The sequence below is a fragment of the Xenopus tropicalis genome, chromosome 7 (genome assembly GCF_000004195.4).
Source record: "Xenopus tropicalis strain Nigerian chromosome 7, UCB_Xtro_10.0, whole genome shotgun sequence".
NCBI lineage: Eukaryota > Metazoa > Chordata > Amphibia > Anura > Pipidae > Xenopus > Xenopus tropicalis.
Genome location: NC_030683.2, coordinates 35,367,797 through 35,392,998, shown reverse-complemented (window position 1 = coordinate 35,392,998; position 25,202 = coordinate 35,367,797). Strand labels below are relative to the sequence as shown.

Sequence of the window (25,202 nt, the reverse complement as noted above, 5' to 3'; positions counted from 1 at the left end):
GAATGTACAAATGTGTATTTTTAATTGAAGATAGCTGTTGACACATGAACATCACACAATGATCAGTAAACAAACAGAAAGGTAGAAATGTGCCCTTCACTTAGCAGACAACACACATTTTCGAAGTGGAAAGTTTCAAAAGTTTCACAAGGGTCAACAGGAACAATTTGCGGCATCAAAACGTCAACACAGAATGCTTTGTGTGCGCGTCTTTTTTGCTCTGTATCCAAGCAGAACAAAACTTGACAAGATTCATCATTCAATTCACATTTTACACATCACTGTAAATTCACAGGTTTGTCTATGAAGGCCTTCGGCATAATGTTTGTGCTGTGAAAAATCACCCTTCTGATGTTGAAAGAGAAGCCTTCAGCTATAAAGTACAGACATGGTGATTGTGGTTCACAAGAGCTGAAGTCATGTGTCTGCATCAGGGAATAACACAATGGCAATGGAAAAACAATGGTATCCTGGTATGTGTGGAACTACATGAACCCTTTGAAATCCTGCCCTTATTTCCATGTTCAATATATTACAGGAGGCCTTGAATTACAACATTTGCACAGTAATGCCTTGCAAACATCTCTTTGTAAATGACATGAACGAACTAATACAAAAGATGAAGTTGCCTTTTCTACAAGAGCTGGTGTATCTTACTATAAAGTACACAGCAGTGTATTCGTTAATTCATCGGCAGTCTTCTGCTAAATGCACAAAGCACCTTTGGTCTCTAGAGATGGCCGTACACCTCAGAAAGAAAGCTGGGACATTTAGATATACAGAAGCTTCAGCTTATCAAGTTCCCTAAACCTTTGAATGTTTAGTAAGATAATTAACCACAAAGTAAGTGTTATATTTATAATGGATTTTATCATTATTACAAGTACGAGTTGGAATGTTTATATTGCCTGCAGTACAAACCACCATATTATTAAAAAAAACTATCCCATAATACCAATCTGATTAAATCCAGTTCAACCAGATTTATCTGAATAGAATCACCCATTTTGGCTTGTGGACTGATAGTTTTGTCAATTTGGCAATGGTTATAGTTTTTTAAAGGCCAAATAAAGGGCAAGTACAAAGTACACTTTTTAAAAAAATATTTTCATGACATAGGGTCGCTGTGCTTCTTACTATGGTGAGCAGAGTTATGCCTGAAAAGATTGGTCTGAATGGGGGCCTGTAACTTAACAGGCATAGGGCTGCTGGCCATAATAAGAGCACAGCTACACTATATACTTAGTTCAGTATAGACATTACTTGGCCTTGTAGTTAACAGTAGAATACCTAGATGTAAGTACTTGGTCCCCATTAAACTATGGAGCTAGCTATACCTTTGATAGCTGATCCGACCCCAAGTATACCATTTTTACAACTTTACAAGTGTTGTGTTCTGTTTGTATTCCCTTAAATAGACAGCAATGTGTCAAGAGAATTGCTTATTATAAGCAAAGAGTCTCCCTTCTTCTAACTTCTGCATTTATACATATAAGTGGAGGAAACCACAGCATTTGCCTCAGCAGTGGCCAACCCTATTGACTGCAAGGTTGGTGCCATTCTTTATATTTTCCTGAACTATTAACATCATTAGAGACAACCATCTTTTCCCTTTGTCTCGAATGTTGTGTCAGAATAATATGAGCTTTAACATAATGGCAGTTTGTATATTAGCTTCATTGTTTCTTCATTTGTAATACCACAGGAACTAATCAGATAACACTGAACTGAAGAGAAATAATTAGTGTACCAAATGAGTACACATGGAGTGAGACATAATGAATTGTGTACATAAATGCTACAAAAGGAATGTACGACAGGAGGGTGCTAGGATATGTTGTCCACCAAATGTCACAATGACACCCACATAGTGCAATGGTGACAAATACCATATTTCCTCATTTCTGTTAAGATTTTTGCTAAAAACTCATTTGGAATGTTTATCCTTAACTGTATTCAGTCTTGGTCCCATGTTAATGACGTGAGAGTTCTTTGGGAGGTGCTGGTTTTTAACCAATATACTAAGCATTAGTGATTGTAGCGGTCCTGCTTTGGTTTTATGTAGGGATCCCAGGTTCCAGCACTGTGTGCACGCCCTCTTCCATCAATAGCAAATCAAGCGCAGAGGCACGAGCCTGGCGTCTGTGAATCCGGCGAAGGCGCAGGATGTACAGTACAATGGAGAGCAGCACCACCAGAATGCAAGCGAAGAAAAGATAGTGATTGTAGACAAAGGAGATTCGAAACCAGCTCACGTGGGCAGGCCGAGAGCTCTCCTGGCGGATATCCCTGCACAATAAATCAAATAAGAAATATTACTTACTGTATATATACATACACACATACACGCCCTGTCCAGCCTTACAATGGATTTATTTGGCTCCCCCACACTGCAATATGGTTTTACAGACTGATTTGAATGGTACAATAACTCTAACAATGGGCAGTGCTTTATGAATTATTCAGAGTTTGAGGGGGGGGGTTCATTTCTTGCCCCACAGAATTAACTTAATGCTGAGCACCTGACTGCCATCTTTTTCCAGCCTCAATGGTATCCTCTGGCTGCCCTGGCAAGCGCAGTACAGATTATTTTCTCAGATTTCTATACTGTGAATGTGCCCTTTAAATCAGCACTATTGATACCTGAGACATTATAAAAAGATGCAGGCATGGTGCTTAACATAAAAGAAGAGGTAACCAAATATAATCACTGCAAATGCCAAACAACTCACAACCAGTTTAGGTTTTCCTTTCCTTTAAGAGGCTGCAGCATAGCCATCCCTAGTAATGGGATTTGAGCCTTCATGCATCTTTCTAATAACCAGAATTAGACTGTAAATTCTACTTTATAGGTGCCATGTGTCTGGCACCCCTGTTATAAAGACACTAAACACCATCACACTTTGAATGAAATAACTTGTATATTTGCTTTAATAGCACTGGCTCAAGGAGTGTTTTGTCGCTGGTGTCCCACCCCATATGCCATTGCCCTTAAAGAAACCGTAACACCAATAAATGAAAGTGTATCAAAGTAGTTAATATATTATGTACTATTGCCCTGCACTGGTTGTGCATTTGCTTTGTTATATAAACAAAACTACTGTGTTGCCATGGGGGCAGCTATTGAAAATGAAAAAACAAGAAAGGTTACATAGCATATATAATCTGTATACAATTGGAATCTTAGCAGCTTACCTGTTGTTATCTGCTATGTAACTTGTGCCTTTCCTGCTTTTTTCCATCTTGAATGGCTGACCCTGTGACTGCATAGTCTCATTGCTTATATAAACTATAGTAGTCTGTCTGAAGCAACATTTTATTTTATTTATTTATTTATTTTTGTGTTACTGTTTCTTTAAAGCAAATATACAAGCACACCAGTAAAAGTGCATAATCAATTACACGCTTTTATTGACACAGTTGCCATGATTCCAGTGCTCACCTTTTGAAAGGGTATTTTGGGTTGATTCTATTAGAGATTGATTTTCCCCCCAGACCCTAACAGTTACCTGAGCGGAAGGAAACGAGTCTTGTACAGTATCGCTCCCAGTGTCCACTGCACTTCCTTGTCGTACACCAGCTGTGCCGTCTTGAAATTAGGGTACTCATGTGGAAAGTGGAAACCATTGTGAAGAATACTAAACATCCATGCTGATTTAAAGCACTGATACCTGGAGAGAATTTATAGCAGCAATGCAGAATATCAATATGCCATCAATTATCCTAAAGGCTTGGGATATGGGGTTTTCATACAAGGTCTTTTGGTAGTATAAAATATTGGTTTTTTTTACATAAAGAAAAAAAAAAAAAGTGCAGGATTATTCAATAAATATGGTCAGGTGACTTTGGAGCTCATTTATTGCAAAAAGAAGGGGATGCGGTGCACTGAGATGACCTTAGTGTTAAAGAACTGCAGTTTGCTTGGGATAAGTTAGTGAAACTTGGACGGAGCACTAGTTAGTGTAGTTATGACACTTACTTTAACCGGTGTTGGTCAGCATGAGAAGAATAAAGACCACTGTTAAATCTATCTTGTAATGTTGTCCAAGGCATGCTACAGTATTCCTGTAGTGGAAAAAAAGAAACACAATTCAATCCTGTGCAGTTCTGGAGTTCTTGAAAATACATTCTTAAGAGAGAACTAGCCTGAAAATGAACATTCTTTATGCAGAAGTCAGAGTGAGCCTCTTAAATGCATTGGAGTTTACTTTTTCAAAATAACCGATTCTGTCTCTCTGCATAAAGAATTTGGGCTGGGGTTGGTCATTTTGACTTAGCTGTCACGTGGTAGTGGCACCCTGGGAAATGAAAAATATGGCTAGTCCCATGTGAAACTTCAAAATTAAATATAAAAAAATCTGTTAATGTTTTTGAAAAACAGATTCCAGCTGGATAAGCTCTATTAACTGATGTGTTTTGAAACAAACATGTTTTCCCATAACAGTATTCCTTTAAATTATTTTCTTGATAGCTCCCCTTAAACGTGATACTATAATCAATAGAGATGGCCTTCAGCCTTGAGTTGGACAATTCTGGTTTGGAGAGGATGTAAAATAATTTTTTAGGCCCCAAGTCTGCTCAAAGTGCTCCACAGACTTCACTGTATAACAATTTTAATTCAATACAGCTTGAATATGCTATATGGGAAATATTTAATGTGCTACATGCAATAAGTTGTGCAGCACTGATTTACAGCATTATTTTAGTGCGTATAAAAATGCAATGCTATTATTCAATGAATAGGTTGTATTGATGGGTTTGCTCATAAAGAGAACTACCTTTGCTGCTTTGGCAAATTTTTGACTATTATAGATGCCTCCCATCCGAAGTACATCTTCTGTGCAGTAAAAGAATTCAGAGAAGCCATAGAACTCGCTGTTTGAGAAGTCAATGGAAGGCTGGTAAACACTATTCAAATAAGCCTGAGTATCATTGGACTTTAAAAGAAGTGGCTCAAGCTGCTGCCGACAACTGTCCCAGTTTCCTTTGCCAAGAACATGGAGGTCATGGCTCTGTCTGCGAACTTGATCTATAAGTCCCACAGGCAAACAAGGATCCTGAAGTGGTGAGTTGGGATGGACGCCAATCTGCTGCCCTTGTATTCTAAAACAGCAAGAAACAAATTTTAAACAGAAGTTTTGGGATCGTTTTTGAATACCCAACAAAGGCCTTTCGCTTTCTTTAAAATAACTCTTGCAGCATCCCTAGTGATGGCAGCCCTGTTAGTTTGACATGCCTTGTCCTGTTATGTATCAAGACTTTTGAAGGTTACCTAAAAAAAAAAGTGATCTATCACTATCACTATAACAGATCCTGTACCACATGTACCTGTTTTTTGTGATGGTGTCATTAAAAACCATGTCTTCATAGCGCTGCCGAGCAAAGTTCCCCCCAAAGCCCATAAAGGTTGTAACATAGACACGGTAAACATGCTCTGTGTGTTGCAGGTCACAGCCCAAGTTGAACTCTGCCAGCATTGATTTAGCAACTTCCTCCTAAAAAAAAACACAGAACATGGTTAGCATTCCAGGCTGTGCAGCGGCACACTGACATGTAGAATGTGGAATTAGTTGACCCCTATGGGGGTAATGTAATAGAAGGTCTAAAGTTTGCCAACATCTAGTAATTTGTAACAACCGATTAAATGTTTGTTTTCAAACAAATAACCATTAAACGCTATATGTTACCATTTATTACAAGACAGACAAATCCAATATTTTTTACCCTTTAAAGAGATGATTTAGAAACTGTTGAGGGTTAGATATGCTGGGCCTCATTTATAAAGAATGGGCAAATTGGCACCTGGGTAGTAACCTACAGCAACAATCAGTGATCAGCATGTTTCAGCCAGCTGCAGGTAGAAAGCAAACATCTGATTGGTTGCCATGGGTTACTGCCCAGGTACAAAATTGCCCATTGTTTATAAATAACATCAAATGTACAAAGCAACATATGATAAATGTGATAATGCCTTATGTTTATCCATTGCCAATATATACATACATGCTCCACAGAGGGGTAGGTCATAGTGGTCGGAACCTCATAGGCAATCTGAAGAGAACCACCTCCCATATCAATTACCCCTACTGTCCGCTTGCGAATGATAGACTCCTCTTGCGTTCCAATTGTAACAGCAACAACAGCATCTTCCTCTAAAGGATAAAAAGAGAGGTAATCATGTATGTGTCATGGAATTAAAATCCTTAAAAGGTACAAGGAAGGAATATTTAACATATAAAGTGTTTCTATTAATACTAATATTATACTGATATTAAATACAGTCCTAATACAGATGTAACAACGCAGATGTATACAAACATATTTTATACTGTAAATAGCATGGGTCTGTGTGTGTGCCATTCTGAAAATGAGTACAGATTAAATCTGTGCCCAAGTACCAGCACATGAATTTGTCACTTCAGATTTATTAACATCCTGCGCAGGCACTAGGTAAATCATTAAAAAGACCTGGACACAGTGGGTCATACAAGAATTAAACCAATAAGGCTGCTAGTATGGAAGATAACTGGTGTAAATACACATTTCCTTTGTGCCTTAATTATATTGGGTGTGTAGAGTAACACTTTCAAAGCACTGCTTAACCACTGCAGACTCAATGTGAAGGATTTCTTAATGGAACAATCACTTTGCAGTTGCACCACAATTACTCTATTTCCATTTATATACAAATACATGGTTTAATATACAGCATACCTACTGACTATTCCTAATAAATTCTGTGAAACTGAAAATATGAATAATATTAGACGACCTGACCCTTGTGTTAATTCAGCAAATTTTCTTCAGCAATGAAAATACATTTTACTCACCATCAACCACATGGTCAAATCGCCCAAGAACGAAGTTAATACTGATCCACGCATACACACCTGAAACAAAATCAGCAATTATTTTATACCATTGGCCACAAATACCTCTTTAGGTCTAAATTTACAGAAGAATGTCTATATTGACAGAGTTGTTCATTTTGATAATGGGTTGGTCAAGAAGCCTTTACCCTACCTTAACTAGTGAACCCGTTCATTTCATATGCCGGACGTGTTTAGACCAAATGTACAACTATGTTGCCACAATGGTACATTAATAGTATTAATTAGTATTATACATTAACAGTGTTATTAGTATTATTGCAGCAACAGAGAACCATGTATCCACTGAAAAAGCAGCCAATTGTGTTTGCTGGGATACAAGTACCAAGCAGATTTTTTTGCACTGGCTACTGTGAATAGAAACTTAGACAGTTTCCTTTCTGTATTATTTGCCATAAAAGCCATTTTCTCAGTTGATTGCCCCACAATAACTTGTCTGAAATGGGTCAGTTACACATTGTGTACAAAAGGCCTTGGACTAATGTGACGCCAGAAAATCTGTCTACATCTTGGACCAGTGATAACCCCATGAAAAAGCCGGCAAACAAATGAAATAAGCCAAAAGCCTTCTGGGAAGGATGTGAAACCATATAGTTGATGTGTTTATGTACTGTAATTTGTTGATAATATAAAACAGAAAAAGTAAGCAATGGGATAATCACCATTTACCTTTATACATTAAAAATTGTCTCAGATGTGAACAAGAAAGCTCAAGCAAGGTGCACTCACTGTGAAAATTTTAGTTTTCTGTACACACCATTTTGTAGCAAATGGCAGAGAGACTTAAATTCTTATTGTTCTCATCGGATTAAATTAATTGCGTACGCGTTGTAACAAATCTAAAGCTCCAATACCTTCCTGTTTTCCAGATATGACTTCAGCATGGGCCTCTGAAAAAAGAAAGTCAAATTCTTGGGGAACGTCCTTCACCAGGTCCTGAAGAATGGCTATCTGTTGGCTAAAAGAACACACGCCTTTAGGAGAAAAGTGATGATCTGATGTATCATTTAATTATAAAGGAATCTCTTCTGGGGCACAGAGAGTAAAGGCTGATGCTGGGCCTGTCATTGGATCCACAGGGTTGTGTGCATAGCATAACTGTGGATCCACTTTCCTCCACGTCTATAAAAAACGCCTGTGAACGAAAACGGTCAATGTGCTTAGTGCGCCCTTGCCCTTAGTGTTCGCTCGCTGCTTACTTAAAGGCTCATACAAGACATTATGATCTCTTAGAAAACAAAGTCATATCAGCGACATAAAGGAGGCTTTGTAAAAAGGGGCTGGAGACTGTGATACAGCACATTGCACATTGCTAAAACATAGGGAACTTAAAACGTTAAGTTCCCTATGGAAATATATGTACAGGTATGGGACCTGTTATCAAGAATGCTTGGGACCTGGGGTATTCCGGATAAGGGTTCTTTCCATAATTTGGATCTCCTTACATTAAATTTAGTAAAACAGAATTTAAACATTTAATAAACCCAATAGGATTATTTTGCCTCCAGTAAGGATTAATTATATTTTAGTTAACATCAAGTACAAGTTACTATTATTATAGAGAAAAAGGAAATCATATTTAAAAATTATTTATGATAAAAACAGCATCACTATATAAAATTTAATCTAAATACACTCAACATACACACTGTGCCTAACATCTGTATTCTCACCTCTCTGGTAGGATGCGCATACCAGCAGTGCAGAGGATATACAGAGGGGTCTCTTTATGCTTATGTTTCGGAATATAAGAAGCTGCAAAGCTCAGGAGAGGATTGATGTAATCACTTGATTTTTCTGGAGTCAGTGCCATTGTAGAGATACCTGGACAGGAAAGCATTCAGTGATTTATCTTTAGAATGATCTGATGAAGATGTTTTACCTATAGGTCACTATCATTATTGGTAAGGGGTTGCAATTCTGATACGGTCTAATTCTAGCTGAATTTTCCAACCTGCTTATGGTTTGTAATTAGGTTTATTCCAAGTTTGAACATGAAGTACGTAACGAGTGCAAAAATAATATTGTTACTGCAGGACTATTATGAATATACAAGAGATGACTGTGCTAAAAGGGTATTTTTTATAACAATTTAAAAATAAATGTATTCATTACTGTATTTATAAACTAAAATTTTCCAGTTCTGCTGCTTCAGAATCTTAAAAGGACAACTAGGTGGCAGCATAAAACCATCTGAAAACCGAAACAGCAATACAATTGCTCTAACTTATCAAAAACAATAAAGAGCTTGGCCCTGGCTTTGTAACTTGAGTAAAAATGAAATGAATAAATGCTGTTGATAAGATTTAATAAAGGTTTAATCACAGTCTAAATATTATAAAAAAGTTATATTGTAGAAAACTTTTAGTTCATGGTGAAATTTAAAGGCAACACAGGACTATGGGAATGTGGAAAACAAAAGAAATATGTAAGACAAGTTTTGATGAAACATAAGCAAAATTGCAGCCAATCAAACCCCATGCAGATAAGGTTTGTAACTAGCCCTTTAAGCACCGCTGATACTGCACTATGTGACAGAATGTAAAATCTGTTGCAAGAGGAGAGTGTGGTGCAGTGCTCCCAGGAACAAGAGACCCTGTACAGGGAAACCTTGCATCACCTAGTAATATACAGTTTGCCTATTTTAAATAAATCACAAAGAATTTATTTTGTGTGTGTAGTGACGAAAATTAATGTGAACAGAGCTGCCATCAGAAACTTTGGGTCCCATACAAATTATTTATATGGGGCCCCCCATAAACAAAAGCACACAGTCATGTGTCTTGCTGGAGGGCTCAATAACTAGTCAATAAGAATATAGAAAAATAGTCAAAAAATGTGCTGTCAGTGTTTTGAGTTTATTTGTAACTTGTATAAATTTCTTTGAAAGAAACGTACGTTATTTATGTTACTGTGGGGCCAAATAACCAGTCATTCCCACTGCTGCAACTCATGTAGGATACTCTCATATAATTCAGTAAATAGATCCCAATATAAACAGCTGACGCTACTCTATAATAAGCAGTTCATATAAACCTTTAAAATGAATAATTAATGAGCTAATAAGTCAGTCAGTGAGTTTTTTTAACTCATTGGTGGTCAGTGTAGTTTGCCCCTGCCTGCCCAGTCAAGCGTCTCTTACTTCTTTTGCTTACTAAGCAAATTTTGTAATTTTTTCAGACAGTTTTTACGGAAGTTATATAAATTGTATCAATTTTGCCGTAACTTTATACATAACTTATGCAATTTTCATAACTTTTGTGATGCAGCCAGGCTCAGCACAACAGTCCCCCCCACTCAATGCCAATGGCGTCCTTGAATGTGATTCGCATGTCACTTGAACACACAGGGCAGATATCAGACAGAAAATGCAAACATTCCTCTCACTACTTTGACAGGACATATACAGCCAGGCTTTAAAAACACGGTGCTCCATAGGCTGAACTGACATTTCAATCATAAACAGTGGAGAAAGAAGAAATTTTAAGGGGTTTAATTGGTTACTATGTAAATACCGTAAGTACCTGGTTTGATTTTCTTGACCACAGGTTTGCTGCCTCGGTCTCGCATTTGCTTGATATCCAGGAGGTCGTGGGGGTTTCCATTATGTGGGGGCCAGAAATACACAAAAACCCGAGATCCACTGCTGCCACAGTCAACAACAACTCCATAGTTTAGTTTGGTATCCTTTGTATCAGTGGCTTCTAAGTCCTCAATTTGGTCCAAGTACCTGTCAGAGGGCAAAGAGGAATAAGCACAGCCCAAGACATGAATCAGCAAAGGCAGACAAACTTTGGGACGATGTGCCATTAATGGTTACCATAACTCTATTATTATTATTATTCAATTAATACCAACATGCAACCCTACAGCTGCTATGTGCTTTACAATAAAATGTGCTTTACAATAAAAAAGGGCCCTCTTTACCTTATAACCTTTTATTGCAGAGTTTACACATGGACTTGTGTGGCCATGACTGCTAGACACAAACAGGAAGTTATGCAGCTGAAGATGGTAAGCCACCAACCATGCTTCACTAATTTGAAGTTACATAACCATTGCAGGAAAGGGGACTTTTAACTGTAGAACCCTTTAAAGCATCTGTATGGGAAATCTAATTAAAATAAATGTTATGTAAATATCAACTCTTGAAAATGGCATAATTGAGTTTATATTCAATCTGTTTCACTATAAAATAATACACAGATAAATAAAGCATTTTTTGGACTAAACTACTTGTTTGCCGTCACTGGGATCCATTACAATACACTCTATATCACACTATTATTATAGTTACAACAGCAATGGAAATAAGAGCAAGCTTTATAGTTTTTGTGAATACACTGGAATCTGGAGCATTTTCAATTCCATAAGCGATTTACAGTATATATAGTAATATACCTGAAATCCTGCTTCTTGCAGTATGTGGTCATTTAGGTATGTTTGATCTATTGGTTCAGCCCCTTACGAAAAGAGGGAAAGGTCACGTATATAGGGGAATTATGCATAGCATTTAAGGGTTAAAAAAACAGACGTATCCAAGGGCTTTTCAAACAAAATTAAATCTTTATAAACAAAGCATTTAGTTGTCACATGGCTTTCATAGTCCGTATTCAGTTTGGCTCAACATTTACATTCAAGAGTGAACTACCCCTTTAATTAAAATCTAAACTCAAGACATGGTTTCAATGGAAATGGCCGGAATCCTTTAGCAGTAAACCAAGTCCAGGCCATCACACAATGAGCAGGATTCCAGGCATTGCCATTACAGGCAGTGTAAATCCTATAATGGTCAACAAAAACAACTGAGAGTATCAAACTCTCCATTGAGGATACCAATAGAAGGGAGATTATATTCTGCTTACACCTTCAGTGTGTCTGGCTAATCGTAACAGCTCATCTATTATACTTCATTATCCCGCAGCAAACAGGACCGCTACATCATCTGGTTTATGCTTAGTGTGCAGAAATTAAAATGAATCTGTAGGCCTACCCAGGAAATTCAGAGATAACAGACTACAATTGTTATTAGTAAAAGCTTAATGTGATTAGGATTCCGCAGCCCAATGTGATTATCCTGGACTAAGCATCATGTTCCATGCCAGGAACCATTCCATCCCTCTGGGGTGTTGTGTTAGGAGCAGAAACCTAACTGAAAACCAATTGTACAACAATTCAGCGGTGACTAAACTGGAATCTGCTTGGCTTATGTGTAGCTCACAAGTAAAACCTCAATCAGGTTATGTTGGAAGAACTTGTTTCTGCAAGCAAAAAAGTAACCACAGAGCTGAAGAAGAGAGATGTTGTGCATGGCAAAGCTTCACCTAATTTCATTACACAAGGACCCATCTGGCTCCCAGTCCTACTGAGGGATTGTTGTTACATCATGTCTCATCTTCCCATCAACAGCAAGACCTGGAGCAATTTCTAGAGGCGCTTTCCTCAGTTACAATGACCAGTGCAAAATGCCTGGCTATTAAGGTCATTTTTATTAACTGTTATTTGTATAGTGTCCACATATTGCGACATAACTTCACAGGATTTATACATCATTCGTATCAGTCCCTGACACGGTGGTGCTTACAATTTAACACCCCTATCACATTCACACACACTATGGTCAATTTTATTAGAAGCCAGTGCGGGAGTGAACTGGGGGTAACTAGACTAAGCCCACACAGTCCCTGGGAAAACATACAAACTCCTTGCAGATAGTGTACTGGCTGGAACAGAACTCAGGACCCCAGAACTGCCTACTGAGCCACACATTAGAATCCCAGAACTAAAATCTCAATATCTTTTGTTCTATTTTCCAATCAGGAACATTTTTTTTCTTTAAAGAAGCTGCAGATTAAATTTTCAAGGCTTCCTTTATTTCAGTGTTTTTCTCTTCAGAGATAAGCTGCATTTTTTAATGACCTGCAAGGACCAATAGGGGGAGAGCCTACTCTGCCAAAAGGAACTCATACTTACAAACTCATGAAAAATTATTCCAAGTCAAGTCACCTCACCCCTTTGCACAAAAGCTGAGCAACCAAATACTTTTTGGGTTATCAACCTTAAAATTATTTTTTGCTCAAAATTATAATGTAATTTTGCATCAGTCAGGAAAATAATTGTAAGAGCTGGCTGGTTTCTCTTCCAGTCTGCCATACAAGTCACTAGCCGGCTGCTAGTGTTGCTGAACTTAGCAACTAGACAGTGTGTCATATTCCTAACTAAAGAAATGAATGGTTGATCAAAGTGAAACAATTCAAATATCAGAAAATTAATAATAACACTACTGCATACTGCTTTAAATAATCAATATCTAAGATATATTAAAAGACAACTTTTAGCTGAATTTCTCTTGGATAAAAAAAATAGAAGAAAAAAAAGATGTCAGACATAAATGCTATAAGACAATGGGACAGACACACTCTAAGCACAAGCTCTAATTGAACATATATATTTTTTGCAGCATTTTAGTAAGGTTTGTTTTGCTGGCTATCGCTGCTTTCTTAGCATTCTGGTGGGAGGGGGGGCAGGAGAGGGGAGAGAGCTGCGCAGACTCTAAATTAAGGATGTTTCTGAGAGAGGAAGTCAGACACTGGAACATCATGTTTACAAAAAAAATAGACATGAAATCCTGTGTTTCTTTTGATAGAGGACTCGGTGCAGCTTTACTGTAAGTGCTTATGGTTGTATTTACATAGACATTTCTGATAAAGCTAAGTTTTTACCTTTCCTTCTCCTTTAAGGGTTTGGATTTGGACTAAACATTTGCTAAATCTGAACCCTGCAGAAAATGGCTGGGACTGGGCCAAATACTAGATTTAGGGCATCCTTATTGGTTACTTATTTTGGGTTCTTACCCACTGCAAAGCATGTACCTTTAATGGCTCGACCAAGTCTGTAGAATACAAAAACATTTTATGAGGGTTGTCGTATATGATCATTGGTTTATTTACCTACATTTGGTTGTGTATCAAAATGGGACACATTTATCAAAATATCACAACATAATATTATCACCACCACAGAAAACAATAGCATAACTACCATATAGCAGACCTTCACAGCCCAGTGGGGACCAGGAGTTTAGGAAACCTGAAACAGGGCCTACTGTATGTGCTGTTTAAATCTTACGTTTTCCTGCCTGAAAGCATGCGTTGCACCTGGTGGGGTGCCTCAGAGGTGCCACAATTTCTTTGGAGAGGGGTTTGGGCTGGAAAGTACACGTTATGCTACAGGGAGTAAATTAATTGTGTGTAACTAGTAACTGATGGAAATCAGGCAACTGATTCATAACTAATGAACCCAAGTTTGACAGGGATCTTTTTTTTTTTTTTTTTAAAACACTGATTCCTTCCATATATAGGCAGTAGTCCCTGATGGGGAGGGAAGTGAATCGTAGGTGGAAAGGCATAAGCGTTGCTTTATTTTTCCCGAAGTCACGAAAAATTTCCTCCAGCGCAACTTTGGAAAATGAAGCGCGTATGCCCTTCCACCAGCGATTCACTTTGTTGCCCATGGAAAGGCATTTTGGAGAGATTAGTCACCCCTAGTAGTGGAGATATATCTCTGTGGGGCATTAGCCTTTAAAGGAGAAGGAAAGTCTAAGTCACTTGGGGGTGCAAAAATGTTAGGCACCCCCAAGTGACTTAAATCGCTTACCTTTTACCCCGGGCTGGTGCCCCTGTACGGGGAGAACAGCACCAGCCTGGGGTAGCAGCGATCGCTTCCTTGTTCGCTGCGCACGCATGCCCAGTAGAGTGAAAAGTGTTTGGCACCCCCAAGTGACTTAGATTTCCTTGTCCTTTAAAGCAAAACTATACCCCCAGAAAAAATAATTAACCAACAGATTTACAACAACCAACAGTTTATATCATGTTAAAGGAGAAGGAAAGGTAAAAACTAAGTAAGCTTTATCAGAAAGGTCTATGTAAATACAGCACTTACAGTAATGCTGCACTGAGTTCTCTATCAAAAGAAACACAGGATTTCTTGTATCCTTTTTTGTAAACATGATGTTTCAGTGTCTGACTTCCTCTCTCAAAACATCCTTAATACTGGGGGTCAGAGTCTGCAGTTCTCTCCTCTCTCGTGCTCCCCCCTCCCTTAGGAGTGTGTGATCTCAGCGATAATGGCTAGAGCAGGAGCAGGAAGGAAGCTACATAAAATGGCAGCTGCTATCTTAAGCAAACCGAGAAAGTTTCTAAAACTGTTTACTCAGGTATAGTAATGGTTTCTGCAGAATAAATATTTTGTTCTAGGTGGCACCAATATATATATTTATCAGAAATATTGCCCTTTTACATTCTTTCCCTTAAACCACCATTTAGTGATGGGCTGTGTGCTCCCTCAGAGATCACATGACCAGAAATAATGCAGCTCTAACTGTAACAGGAAGTAGTGTGGGAGTAAAAGACAGAACTGTGTCCATGCATTGGCTGATGTGGCCTAGCATGTATGTGTATTGGCTTGTTTGTGTGCACTGTGAATCCTATGATCCCAGGAGGCGGCCCTTAATTGTTAAAATGGAAATTTTCTATTTAGGATTATCCAATAGTACATACTACTAAAAAAGTATAATTTATGAAAATAGTTTATTTAGATGAAGTAAGGTTTTGCATATGAGCTTGTTTATGCAATATATTTTTATATTGACCTACATTGTTTGGGGGGTATAGTCCAGCTATACGCTAAACTAGGCATTTATCTTCATGTTCTGTGCATTTGCAAGTGCACATACAGAGGCAGTACATATATCTAGGATAGATAAATTAGTGTATAATGATAAGGGATAATCCGGCAAGGTTAATCAGACTTTTAAGTCACACAAATTGCTATCCTTTAACGTATGCAGTGAGAATTGGTCCGGCTAATGATTTCACTAAAGTTTGGCACACAGCAGCAGAATAAACCCTAATGAGTTATTCCGGTCAGTACAAAAGGCTTTAATCATGTATAATGTTTGCAGATTCTGCTCAGATCTCTCGAGTCCTTCCTAACCCCAGCAGCTGCTGGGCTGTGAGTCACTGTAGACATGTTTGACCCTGGAGACAGCTGGAAGTGCCACAAGTGGGCGGTGTGAACAATTACACCTGGCTTTCTGGAATCCTGCCCGCTTTAATTAATCCTGGGAGTGTCAGAACGGACGCAAAGCATTGCATTTCAGTGCTCAGGCTTCAAGGCCAAGCTTTAAAGGTCCCTGTCAAAGCAAGACAGTTGGAACCAGAGAGTACAGAGGTTACTATGTGAAAACCAGGTCACGATTAAGTCAATACAATAATTAACAATGATCCAGGGAGACCAAAGAAAATCTTGGTTGCTGAATATTACTTTATCATACACCATATGGGAAATGAAGTTAAACAATTACTCATATTTTGCACATATAACCAAACCAACTGTGATTTTAAACACAAAAATTTCTTAGTGCATTATTGTTATACAGGAGTGTTATGCCCATAAATAACTTAATGGTGCTGTCACAAAACCTACTGAGGGTTATGGCAGCGCAGTTCAGTCACATGCTGCAGGAAGATGTAGAGAGTTAAGAATATACAATGTTAAACAACTTACAGAGGAAATATACATTCTCTATATCCCATAAATATTCACTGATACAAGAGTCCATTATAAAATATAATGAAAGTCTATTATATAGATATTTTTTAATCCAGGATGTGCATCAAATCACTTCCCATTAAGTTTCATTAAATTGCTAAGTTTATGGCACAAATGATTGACCATCACCCAAAAAGTCTTGTGCCTAAAATTCAGGTGACAGTTACTGCAATGTGTGTGTCCTTGCCCTGGGCAATTTTTTTCTAAATACCTTAATTCCTGTTAGCTAACTCAGCAAAACCTGTTGTGTTACGTCAAACCATTGCTCGTGACATTATTTGTTAAAGTTAATAATTTCTGGTCTGACGCATTTAAAAATCTCTACATGGTAAGAGCAGTTAATACAGTAAAAAATGCCTATTAAGGCACAATTAACAGCAATTACTGACCTTCTAAATTGCCGATCACGAAAAGCTCTAGAACTCCACAGCTGAAGGTCTGCGACAGCAGCAAAAACCAGTATGAATACTGCAACGGAAATTATCAGAAGGGCCACACGCTGGCGAGAGAACTGGGTTACAGAAGGCAGACTACAGTGCCAGGATGCAGGAAACAAGCAGGAAAAGCTAATTCTGAAAAAGAGAAAGGAAAAGGATACAACTACAGTACTATTTCCAATTTGTGCATAATTATTTTAATGGGATACTAAAGCAGCTTACTGTCTTTAAAATACATTTAAAATTCAAACTGGATAGTTGGCCCATAAGGCCAAAAAAGTCTTATGGAATAAAATAATTTATTGACACCACTAGCATAAAAATGAGGTTTATGCTCATTTTCTCTATCATTCAACAACAGCCAAACAAGTTTTCAGTCCCACCTTAAAACAAAAGCTATTACCTGGCCATAGGCAGCCTCTACCATCAACTGCTTTCAAAGCTTGTCCACAACATGTCACCTTTTCCTCTGTCTGCCCCAAGTAAGCTGTGTCATATCTTCCAGCATTGCCACCTCCTACTCCTGCAGTCACTGTGTGAAGGGAAAACATGATATGCACTTGCCAGGTATCCTTCATATTGAACACACCACCAATATACAAAGAAGATATGCCAGAAAGGTTAAATATTAACTATGGAGTTTACTGTAGAACCCAGTTAAAACAATAAAAAATACATAAAGAAATATTTGTCCCAACTGACAAACATATTTAAGGACATGTAAAGTCTATTTCACTGGGGGTGCTCAGTGGGGGTGAAATAGACTGCCAATGCTTTTTTCCAGGCTTGCGCTCTTCTTAGAAGAAAAACGCACCAGTCTGTGGGAAAAAATTGACTGAGCACAGGGGATGTCTGGGACGCAGGTAAAACCAGTTTGTGATAACCCTGAGCATTGTGTGTCATTGTGATAGGGACAAAAACTGTAATTTCCACTGGGGCAGGGACTGATGTGAATAATATATATAGTCTGTAAAATGCTGTGGAATATGCTAGCACTAAAGAAGAATAATAACTGACCATTAGGGCACTCAGAAATGACATCCCTTGACAACTTTTGAAATGGGATACTCTTCAATGCGCATTATACAGGGCCAAAATCACTAATCATGGAGCCCCAGGCTACTAATGTATTAAGGCCTGTCCCGTTGGGAAGGGGGCAGTTATTAGCCTTCTGGTCTCTGGGGCCCTCATACTTCTAAGTTAGTAAGGTCTTATCCGGGTGACAATTAGCTTACTGGTCACCTGGGCCCCCTCAAACTACTAAATTAGCATGGCATCCCCCCCCAGGGGGACCAAATATTAGACCACTGATCCCCTCAGATCCTTGGCTCATGGGCCCTGCTAACAATTAAAACAGGGCCCCACTTAAAAATAAATGCCCTTATGTGCATGGTCACATCTCTGATCTGCACCAACCAGGGCCAAAGTACGGCCAAATCCTGCTTTCAACCTTACTGAAACACCTCTGTGACTAATAATATTGTCGTAATTTAGAACATTTGGTTCATTATTGCTTAGATATTATTGTAGAACATGACATATTTACGTATAAATCAGTGGCACCATTTCAAGGCAAGGATCTAATGTTCTTATGATTTTCTGCTTGGTGATGAAGTGGTATATATTACACCATTAAATGGAATATAACAACTTGATAAATCAAGCAATCATAATTGATACTATACCATTAATAAGAAAGCTTTACATTATTATTTTTCTCTTACTGGCCAGTAAAAATATTGGTACTATATCCTCTCTCGGGAATGGTCTAGAAACATAAGCAAATCCATGAAAATGGTGCTATGAGAATAAATGTATTTTGCATCAAGCTTCATTGTATAGAGCCTGATTTCTTAGGATTTGATGCGTACATTATTGTTTCCTTAATTTATAAAATTCTTTCTTACTGAACCATACGCCAGCCTGATACCAACACCGTGTATTGTAATATCCAGAGCATATTATAACCCCGGCTCTGTATACTAGATACCTTCAATATGTGGCTCGCTCGATACCCCTACAACTCGAACCATTCAACAACCGAATGCCAGAATACTTTTTTTAACGACAACGCAGTAAAGACAGGAAGATACGTGGAATTCCTATTATGACATCATTCGGTAGCGCAGAATCCCACACAAGTACCTTTCCCTGCCGCACCCGGAAGTCAGGAGCCGGTGCACCATGCCAGGGCTGCCACGTCATCGTTTTTCAACGATGTAACTTTATTGAAACAAAACACTTGTTACGTTAAGCTGCTTACGCTTGATATTGTAGATAGAGCGGCAAACTTGTGTCTGTTATACTTAAAGGCCAAAGTATTTTCTTATCGAACTTTAAAATGTTAACGTTGAGGTGCAATATCCTCCTACACTGGGGTCTATTAGTAGTGCAGCTAAGCATGCCCTCTGTCATCTCGTAACCAATGACATTTCATAATAAACATTTGTTCTGGTCCAAACTTTATGATATTCTGTGCATTTCTCCTAATAAATAATCACAGACCCACCAATCGTTCGTTCATTTACAACTGTTTGTCCTGGATATTTTTTTAAAACCTAGTTCCACTTATAATGGTAAAATTAAAAAATGCATAATAATGACCCTGATATTTTGGACAGTACTGTGGGACTACGAGGGGATAAAAAAATTGAAAAAGGACTGAAAATGTAGATTTGGCAGCTACCACTATTTTTCTAAATAAAGCTCCAAGAATAGCACAAAGACACTGATCTTTATTGCATCAAAACAAATAAGCGCCTACTGCAGACATATTGAGTGTCTCACCATTCATGTAATATTCCTAGCCATGTCTATACTCCTATTTGATGCTTCAGGGCAGTGCTGCCTCCATGCTTCAATGCTATTTTATATGTACCTGTAGGTCACAATTATGTGAGACAGAGATCTGTGGAAAAACTTGGTCATGCTTGGGACCATAAAATATACTGGAGGGCCATATGTAGCCTGTGGGCTTCCAGCAGGACAGTCTTACCTCAGGACATGCATCATAGGGAATCATAGGGTGTATCCACTTCAATGCTATGTTTCATTTTCATTCAGCCAACTGACATTCATTACACAACTGTATTCTTTATCAAAAAGACCACCTTCTGGGTAGATGATGAGCTTTTATGTTTTTTTCAGTCCCTGCTGTTGCACTAACAGGATTGAAATACCAAATTGCATTGCAAGATGCCTGTATTTGTTTTTTCTAATATGGGTGTACTTAGCCTATCTTAGAAGTTATCTTCAAGAAATCTTTTCAACAAAAGGGGTTTCACTTGCACATAATATCCTACCAATGTTAGTAATGTATGCATTTTTGCCCTGTTTTGCTTTGCAGGCATCTATTACAAATATTGATGTTAAATAGTACTGATACAGTTGCTTATAGCAGCTAATCAGATCAGTCTGCTACCAGCTAGAAGGTGAAAGCAAAGATTGGTTGATATTGGCTATTGCATTTGGAAACCTAGTACCTATATGAGTAATCCAGTCCCTGTAACCTATTGTCATTGGGGTCATGTACATTACATTACTTTTACAATTACATACAAGGATATTTGTGAATTCTGGGATTGGACAGCCAACAAAGAGTCCCCCAGTATGTAAAGATAGAGACCTCTTACAGCACTCATTCAAGTGGCTCCTTCAGTTCAAATTCAGTGACTGAAATGTCTTGCCATTTTAAACCCTCATGGGTAATACAGTCACCAACATTAATCTTACCTGAACCTCTCCCCCAATCAGCAACAGAAGAAACCTTTTGCTTTGCTCCTTGCCTGAGCAAACAGGTTCTGTTGTGAGAGAGTTTAGCATTTGTGCTTTATCTAGAAAATACTGTTGTGAAATCTGCCTGTCTGACCCTGCTAATTCCTAATCCTCTGGTACTGAGTTGTTGCTGATTCCTGTGCATGTCTCTGATTTCTGTGTATGAACCGGCTAGGCCTCCCAAACTGCTCTGTTGTGTGACCTGACTGAGGCTTTCCCCCACAAACTGCCCTAACATCTGAACAGGTTCTGCCTTTCTGAGTTACTGTTTCTATCTGTGCCTGCACAGTTCTCTAGCTTGTAGTACTCATTACAGGGGTGTATTTAGTGTAAGCACCCTGCAGCCTGTTCTTGGGTGACTGGGGTATACAACGCCATTTATGTGATTCCCTAACACGGCCAGAAGCATAGTATGAGGAGGACAGCCAACCACAGCCCTGCAGTCACACAAGAAAAAACAGGCTGCGGTTCCCTCTCAGGTCAGCTTAGCTGCTGATTGTTTCCTCTCCTACATTGCAGTTTACTGAGTGTTGCTGACCCCCCCCCCCACACATCCAGAGAATTCCGCCAGCAGGAAGTTGAACAGATGGGTGGGACTAATAGGGTTTTGGGGGATTTTCTCAATAAATTTGTCAGAAACACAACTTTTTTAAAGCATAATCCTTCTATATTTAGAGGAGTATAATGCACTGGTATATTTTTAATTTTAATCAATCAATTACTCAATGCACACCTACTAACCACAAAAAGGCAGCAAATGGTATGTTTAACATATAATGCTCTTTGTATGGTAAATATTCACAAAACAGTAAATACAATTACAATGCATAATATACATACCACCAGTTGGACAAAATGTAATAAAAAGAAAAAGCAGACACATGTGGATTGAGAAAACCCCAACGTTTGGAACACAGCCCTTTGTCAAGGGGATTCACATGATATGTCTCCTTTAAGACATAGGTCCAGCAAAGAACAAACTCGTTCTGGGTTTGACTTTGTTCTGCCACTAAAAGTGATGTCTTGTTTCAGCCTTCTCTTACTGTTTTGATTGCCTTGGTTGTGGGGATTCATGTAAATAGAGACACCATCATAGGACACCATTGTCTCATAAGTGTCCAGTTTTACTTCATGAAGTTTGACAAATCTCATGTAGTTCTGAATGTTGTGTATTGTGTTACCAACTTAAGGGGCTAAAATGTTGGTCAAGTGGATGGCTAAACCAACATTTATAAGTCTCGGAGTTGCTCCTACTAACAATTGGCCTGAGTGCGGCTCCTTCCTGTGTCTTTCCTTGTGTATGGAGTCCATATAGACATGGAGCGGCTCCCCCTGGTAGAGGTGGTGATACATAGCCTGACTGATGACTCTTTCCTTCTCAAACAGTTGCAAGCAGTCTATAACCTTTTTCATGTAGCTGCTAGCAGGATTCTTGCTGAGTTCATATGATTTAGAATCAGTTGCCGTGGGTCCCAATAACCAGTCATTCCTTTACTGCAAAGTTCATGTAGAATACGCTGTTATAATTCAGTAAATAGATACCAATATAAACAGCTGACGTTACTCAATAACTCAGTCATATAAATAGTTAAAATGAATAATTAATGTGATAATAAGTTAGTCAGTTTATTGTGGGCAGTGGAATTAGTTCGTTGATGGTCAGTGCAGTTTGTCCCTGCAAAGCTTCTCTGCATTGTCTTTTGCTTGATACGCAAGTTACCTAGGTTTCAAGGCAAGTTACATAGTTTACTAAGCAGTTTTTGCAGAAGTTATGTTAATTGTGTAAGTTTTGTTGTAACGTAACTTATATAATTTGTGTAACGTTTGTAATACAACGTTTACAAAAGATTTTTTACAGGGCATGGCATAATTGCACCCCCCTCATGTCGGCCCTGAAGGCAGTGGATACTTTTACCTGCATGTTTTCAGCCTCCAGAAAGTGTTATTATTGTGGATGGAAAATTCTGTTGCTTTGACGATAACCACATACTGCAGTACCATGTCATATTTGAATCCCTTAGCTAGTGCTTTCTTCTCTAGCTCAGTGCAGCACTGAATTTTGATCCTGTGCCACCCTAGGCAACAGACCTCAGTGTACTCATGCCCGAGACCCAACAAGAATATGTAGATAGTGATTTAGTGCGTGTGCATGGTAAGAAGTAATGTAATACACATGCATACATGTCATAACGTTTTGTAGAAAGGGGGTATCCAACAAGGAAATTACAGGAGAGTTTGGCAACAGTTAAGGGTGCCACTATTAAACAGCTTAGAACCCCGCTAGATATTGAGACCAAGGAGAAAGGTTGGCATTTGTAAGCCAATTTTTAGTAGCTAGTGAACACGTAAGGAGGATTCTCAGGAAACACTGGCAGATGATACAAATGGGTACATCCAATGTTAAAAAAATTTCTATACCACCCCTGATGGCTTATAAACAGAATAAGAATTTGAAAGGCCTTACTATATTGTATTCAAAGATTACAGACAGGCACTTAGTTTGTATTTTGAAATAATTTGTTTTCCACAATATTCTTTCACACAATGTATTCACAGAATATTATGGGTTAAATGGAGGTTAGCATTGATGGCCCTCCTCTTCTTGTGGGTATTTAACACTCGATTGTATCTGTACTAATAGGCTTGATATAGGGCTGGATTGATTTCAAACTAACCGGTTTGCTGCTGTTTTAATCATTTTTGTAATACACATGCACATTGGGGCCCATTCATTAAAGTATGAATTGGTAAAAATTCATAGTAACCATTAATAATTTTGAATATGCATAAATTGCGCAAAAATTTGTGCCATGGTCGTCCAACAATATTGTGGTTTCTCTTCGAAAGTTAAGAAATTTTTGTATCCGAACGATAGTAAACGGCGTGAAAACCTTTCTGACTTTGAAACTTCAATGCATGATTTAGGAAGCCTCCCATGGCACCCAATGGCATTCTGCAGCTCCAACCTGGCCAAAAGGTAGTCACAATACGAAAGCTTGAATGAATAATGAAAGTTTTGTAGTCATTGCCAAAAGTACGACTTTTTTGTGGAATAACGAACGTATCACAAAAAAGTTGTTCTGTTTTAACAATATTATTGTTAACAGTATGAAAAGTTCTAAACTTTACAAAAAAATTTTTTTTTAAAATCGTGGCCATTGTGCTTTAATGAATGTCACGTCCTACAAAGCACATGAATTATGTCTTTCTACAGCCCACCAGGTGCCCCCCTCCTCCTTAGCCAGATTTAGTAGGCAAGTATCTTCTGGCAGGGAGATTATTTTTCGCAAATTTTTTTTACCATATAGGCCCCTTAAAGCTGTCACGCTAGGCACAGGCCCTTAAGTGCCTAATGGTAAATATAGCCATGGCTCAGTGAGTTCTCAATCTGACATGTTATTTACCTGCAAATCCTTGATGTTCTGTGGTGTCTTGTTATAATCTTTCCACCAATTTGTTTACTTGCCTGTGCTTGCCCTTGGCATGTTGGGTTATCTGTTTGCTCTGCAAAATGAACTACTATTGAAGAACTTGGTCTGTCTCACATGTTTATTCAAAGTTGTCTCTGAGTTTTCTGTAGGATCAGTTTGCCCCAGAGAGCTTTCACAAAGGAACCCAAATGTAGGCTGTCAACATCTAAGGTTAAAACATAGTTGTTTTTCTGCAATCAGCAAGCACTGCCTTTTACTGCATTTATTTCACCTGGGATTTCAGCATTCAATGTCACTTATTGTATATTGCAGCAGATTCAATGTAAGCCCTGGCTTTTCATGTACAGAGGCCCAAACAGCCCCCTATGGACCCACTAAATGACTGCTATGGCACCATACAGCAGCCCCTTTGGCTTTTGCCAGAATCCGCAGATTACCAGTTGGGGCCTTGGTCTGGCCAGTGATGTAAGAAAGATTGATGCTAACATGCCAAGGGCAAGCACAGGCAAATAACATATGCAGGACATATAATAAAAAATAAAGCCCTATAGGGCCCTTACTAAAACAGGATATGCATATCCAAACAGCAAACTTTTTTAACTTCATTTTATTTAGAAGGTAAGGATCCAGAAGAATTAATGGCACTTAACCATGTTGGCATTCCAGCCCTGACCTTGCTCAGTCTATTATAGGCCTTGCCCATGGCATGTGCAAAAATGGCCTCACTGCCTGTCACTCAATGCACCTCCTCCACGTGACATTGCAAACTCCCTGAAAAGCTCCGTAAGGATTATGAAATAAAAGGGGAGGAGTAAATCAACAAAAGCCAATCAAACTTCGACCCGCCTACCCATCCAAGCCAATTACTGTACAATAAAAAAGGAGAGCGCCAAAGGACACTGACGCGGCCTGTCGGGCTCTCTAAATAATGAATAGCACTGCCGGCAGCCAATCGGAATAGTGATTATGCAATTGGCCCCGCCTAGTTGTCCAATGGATGCTGAATGGGCGTGTTGTCAGGCCCCGAGGTTGCGCCACCACGGCGGTGTCGGGTCCAC

At 38.6% G+C, this 25,202-nt stretch overlaps 1 protein-coding gene across 2 annotated transcripts; it reads right to left on the bottom strand.

Annotated features, from left to right (window-relative positions):
• Nucleotides 1–19,172, bottom strand: entpd7 (ectonucleoside triphosphate diphosphohydrolase 7). Of its 2 annotated transcripts, none has more exons than XM_012966551.3 (13): nt 19,085–19,172; nt 17,343–17,471; nt 16,892–17,074; nt 10,415–10,620; nt 8,564–8,714; nt 7,745–7,848; nt 6,831–6,890; nt 6,004–6,152; nt 5,329–5,495; nt 4,779–5,103; nt 3,980–4,065; nt 3,510–3,671; nt 1–2,289 (listed from the first exon to the last, which is right to left on the bottom strand). In XM_012966551.3, the coding sequence occupies exons 2-13, from the start codon at nt 17,348–17,350 to the stop codon at nt 2,058–2,060; spliced, it is 1,833 nt and encodes a 610-aa protein (XP_012822005.2). In that variant the 5' UTR covers nt 17,351–17,471; nt 19,085–19,172; the 3' UTR covers nt 1–2,057.
• Nucleotides 19,173–25,202: the final 6,030 nt, after the last annotated feature.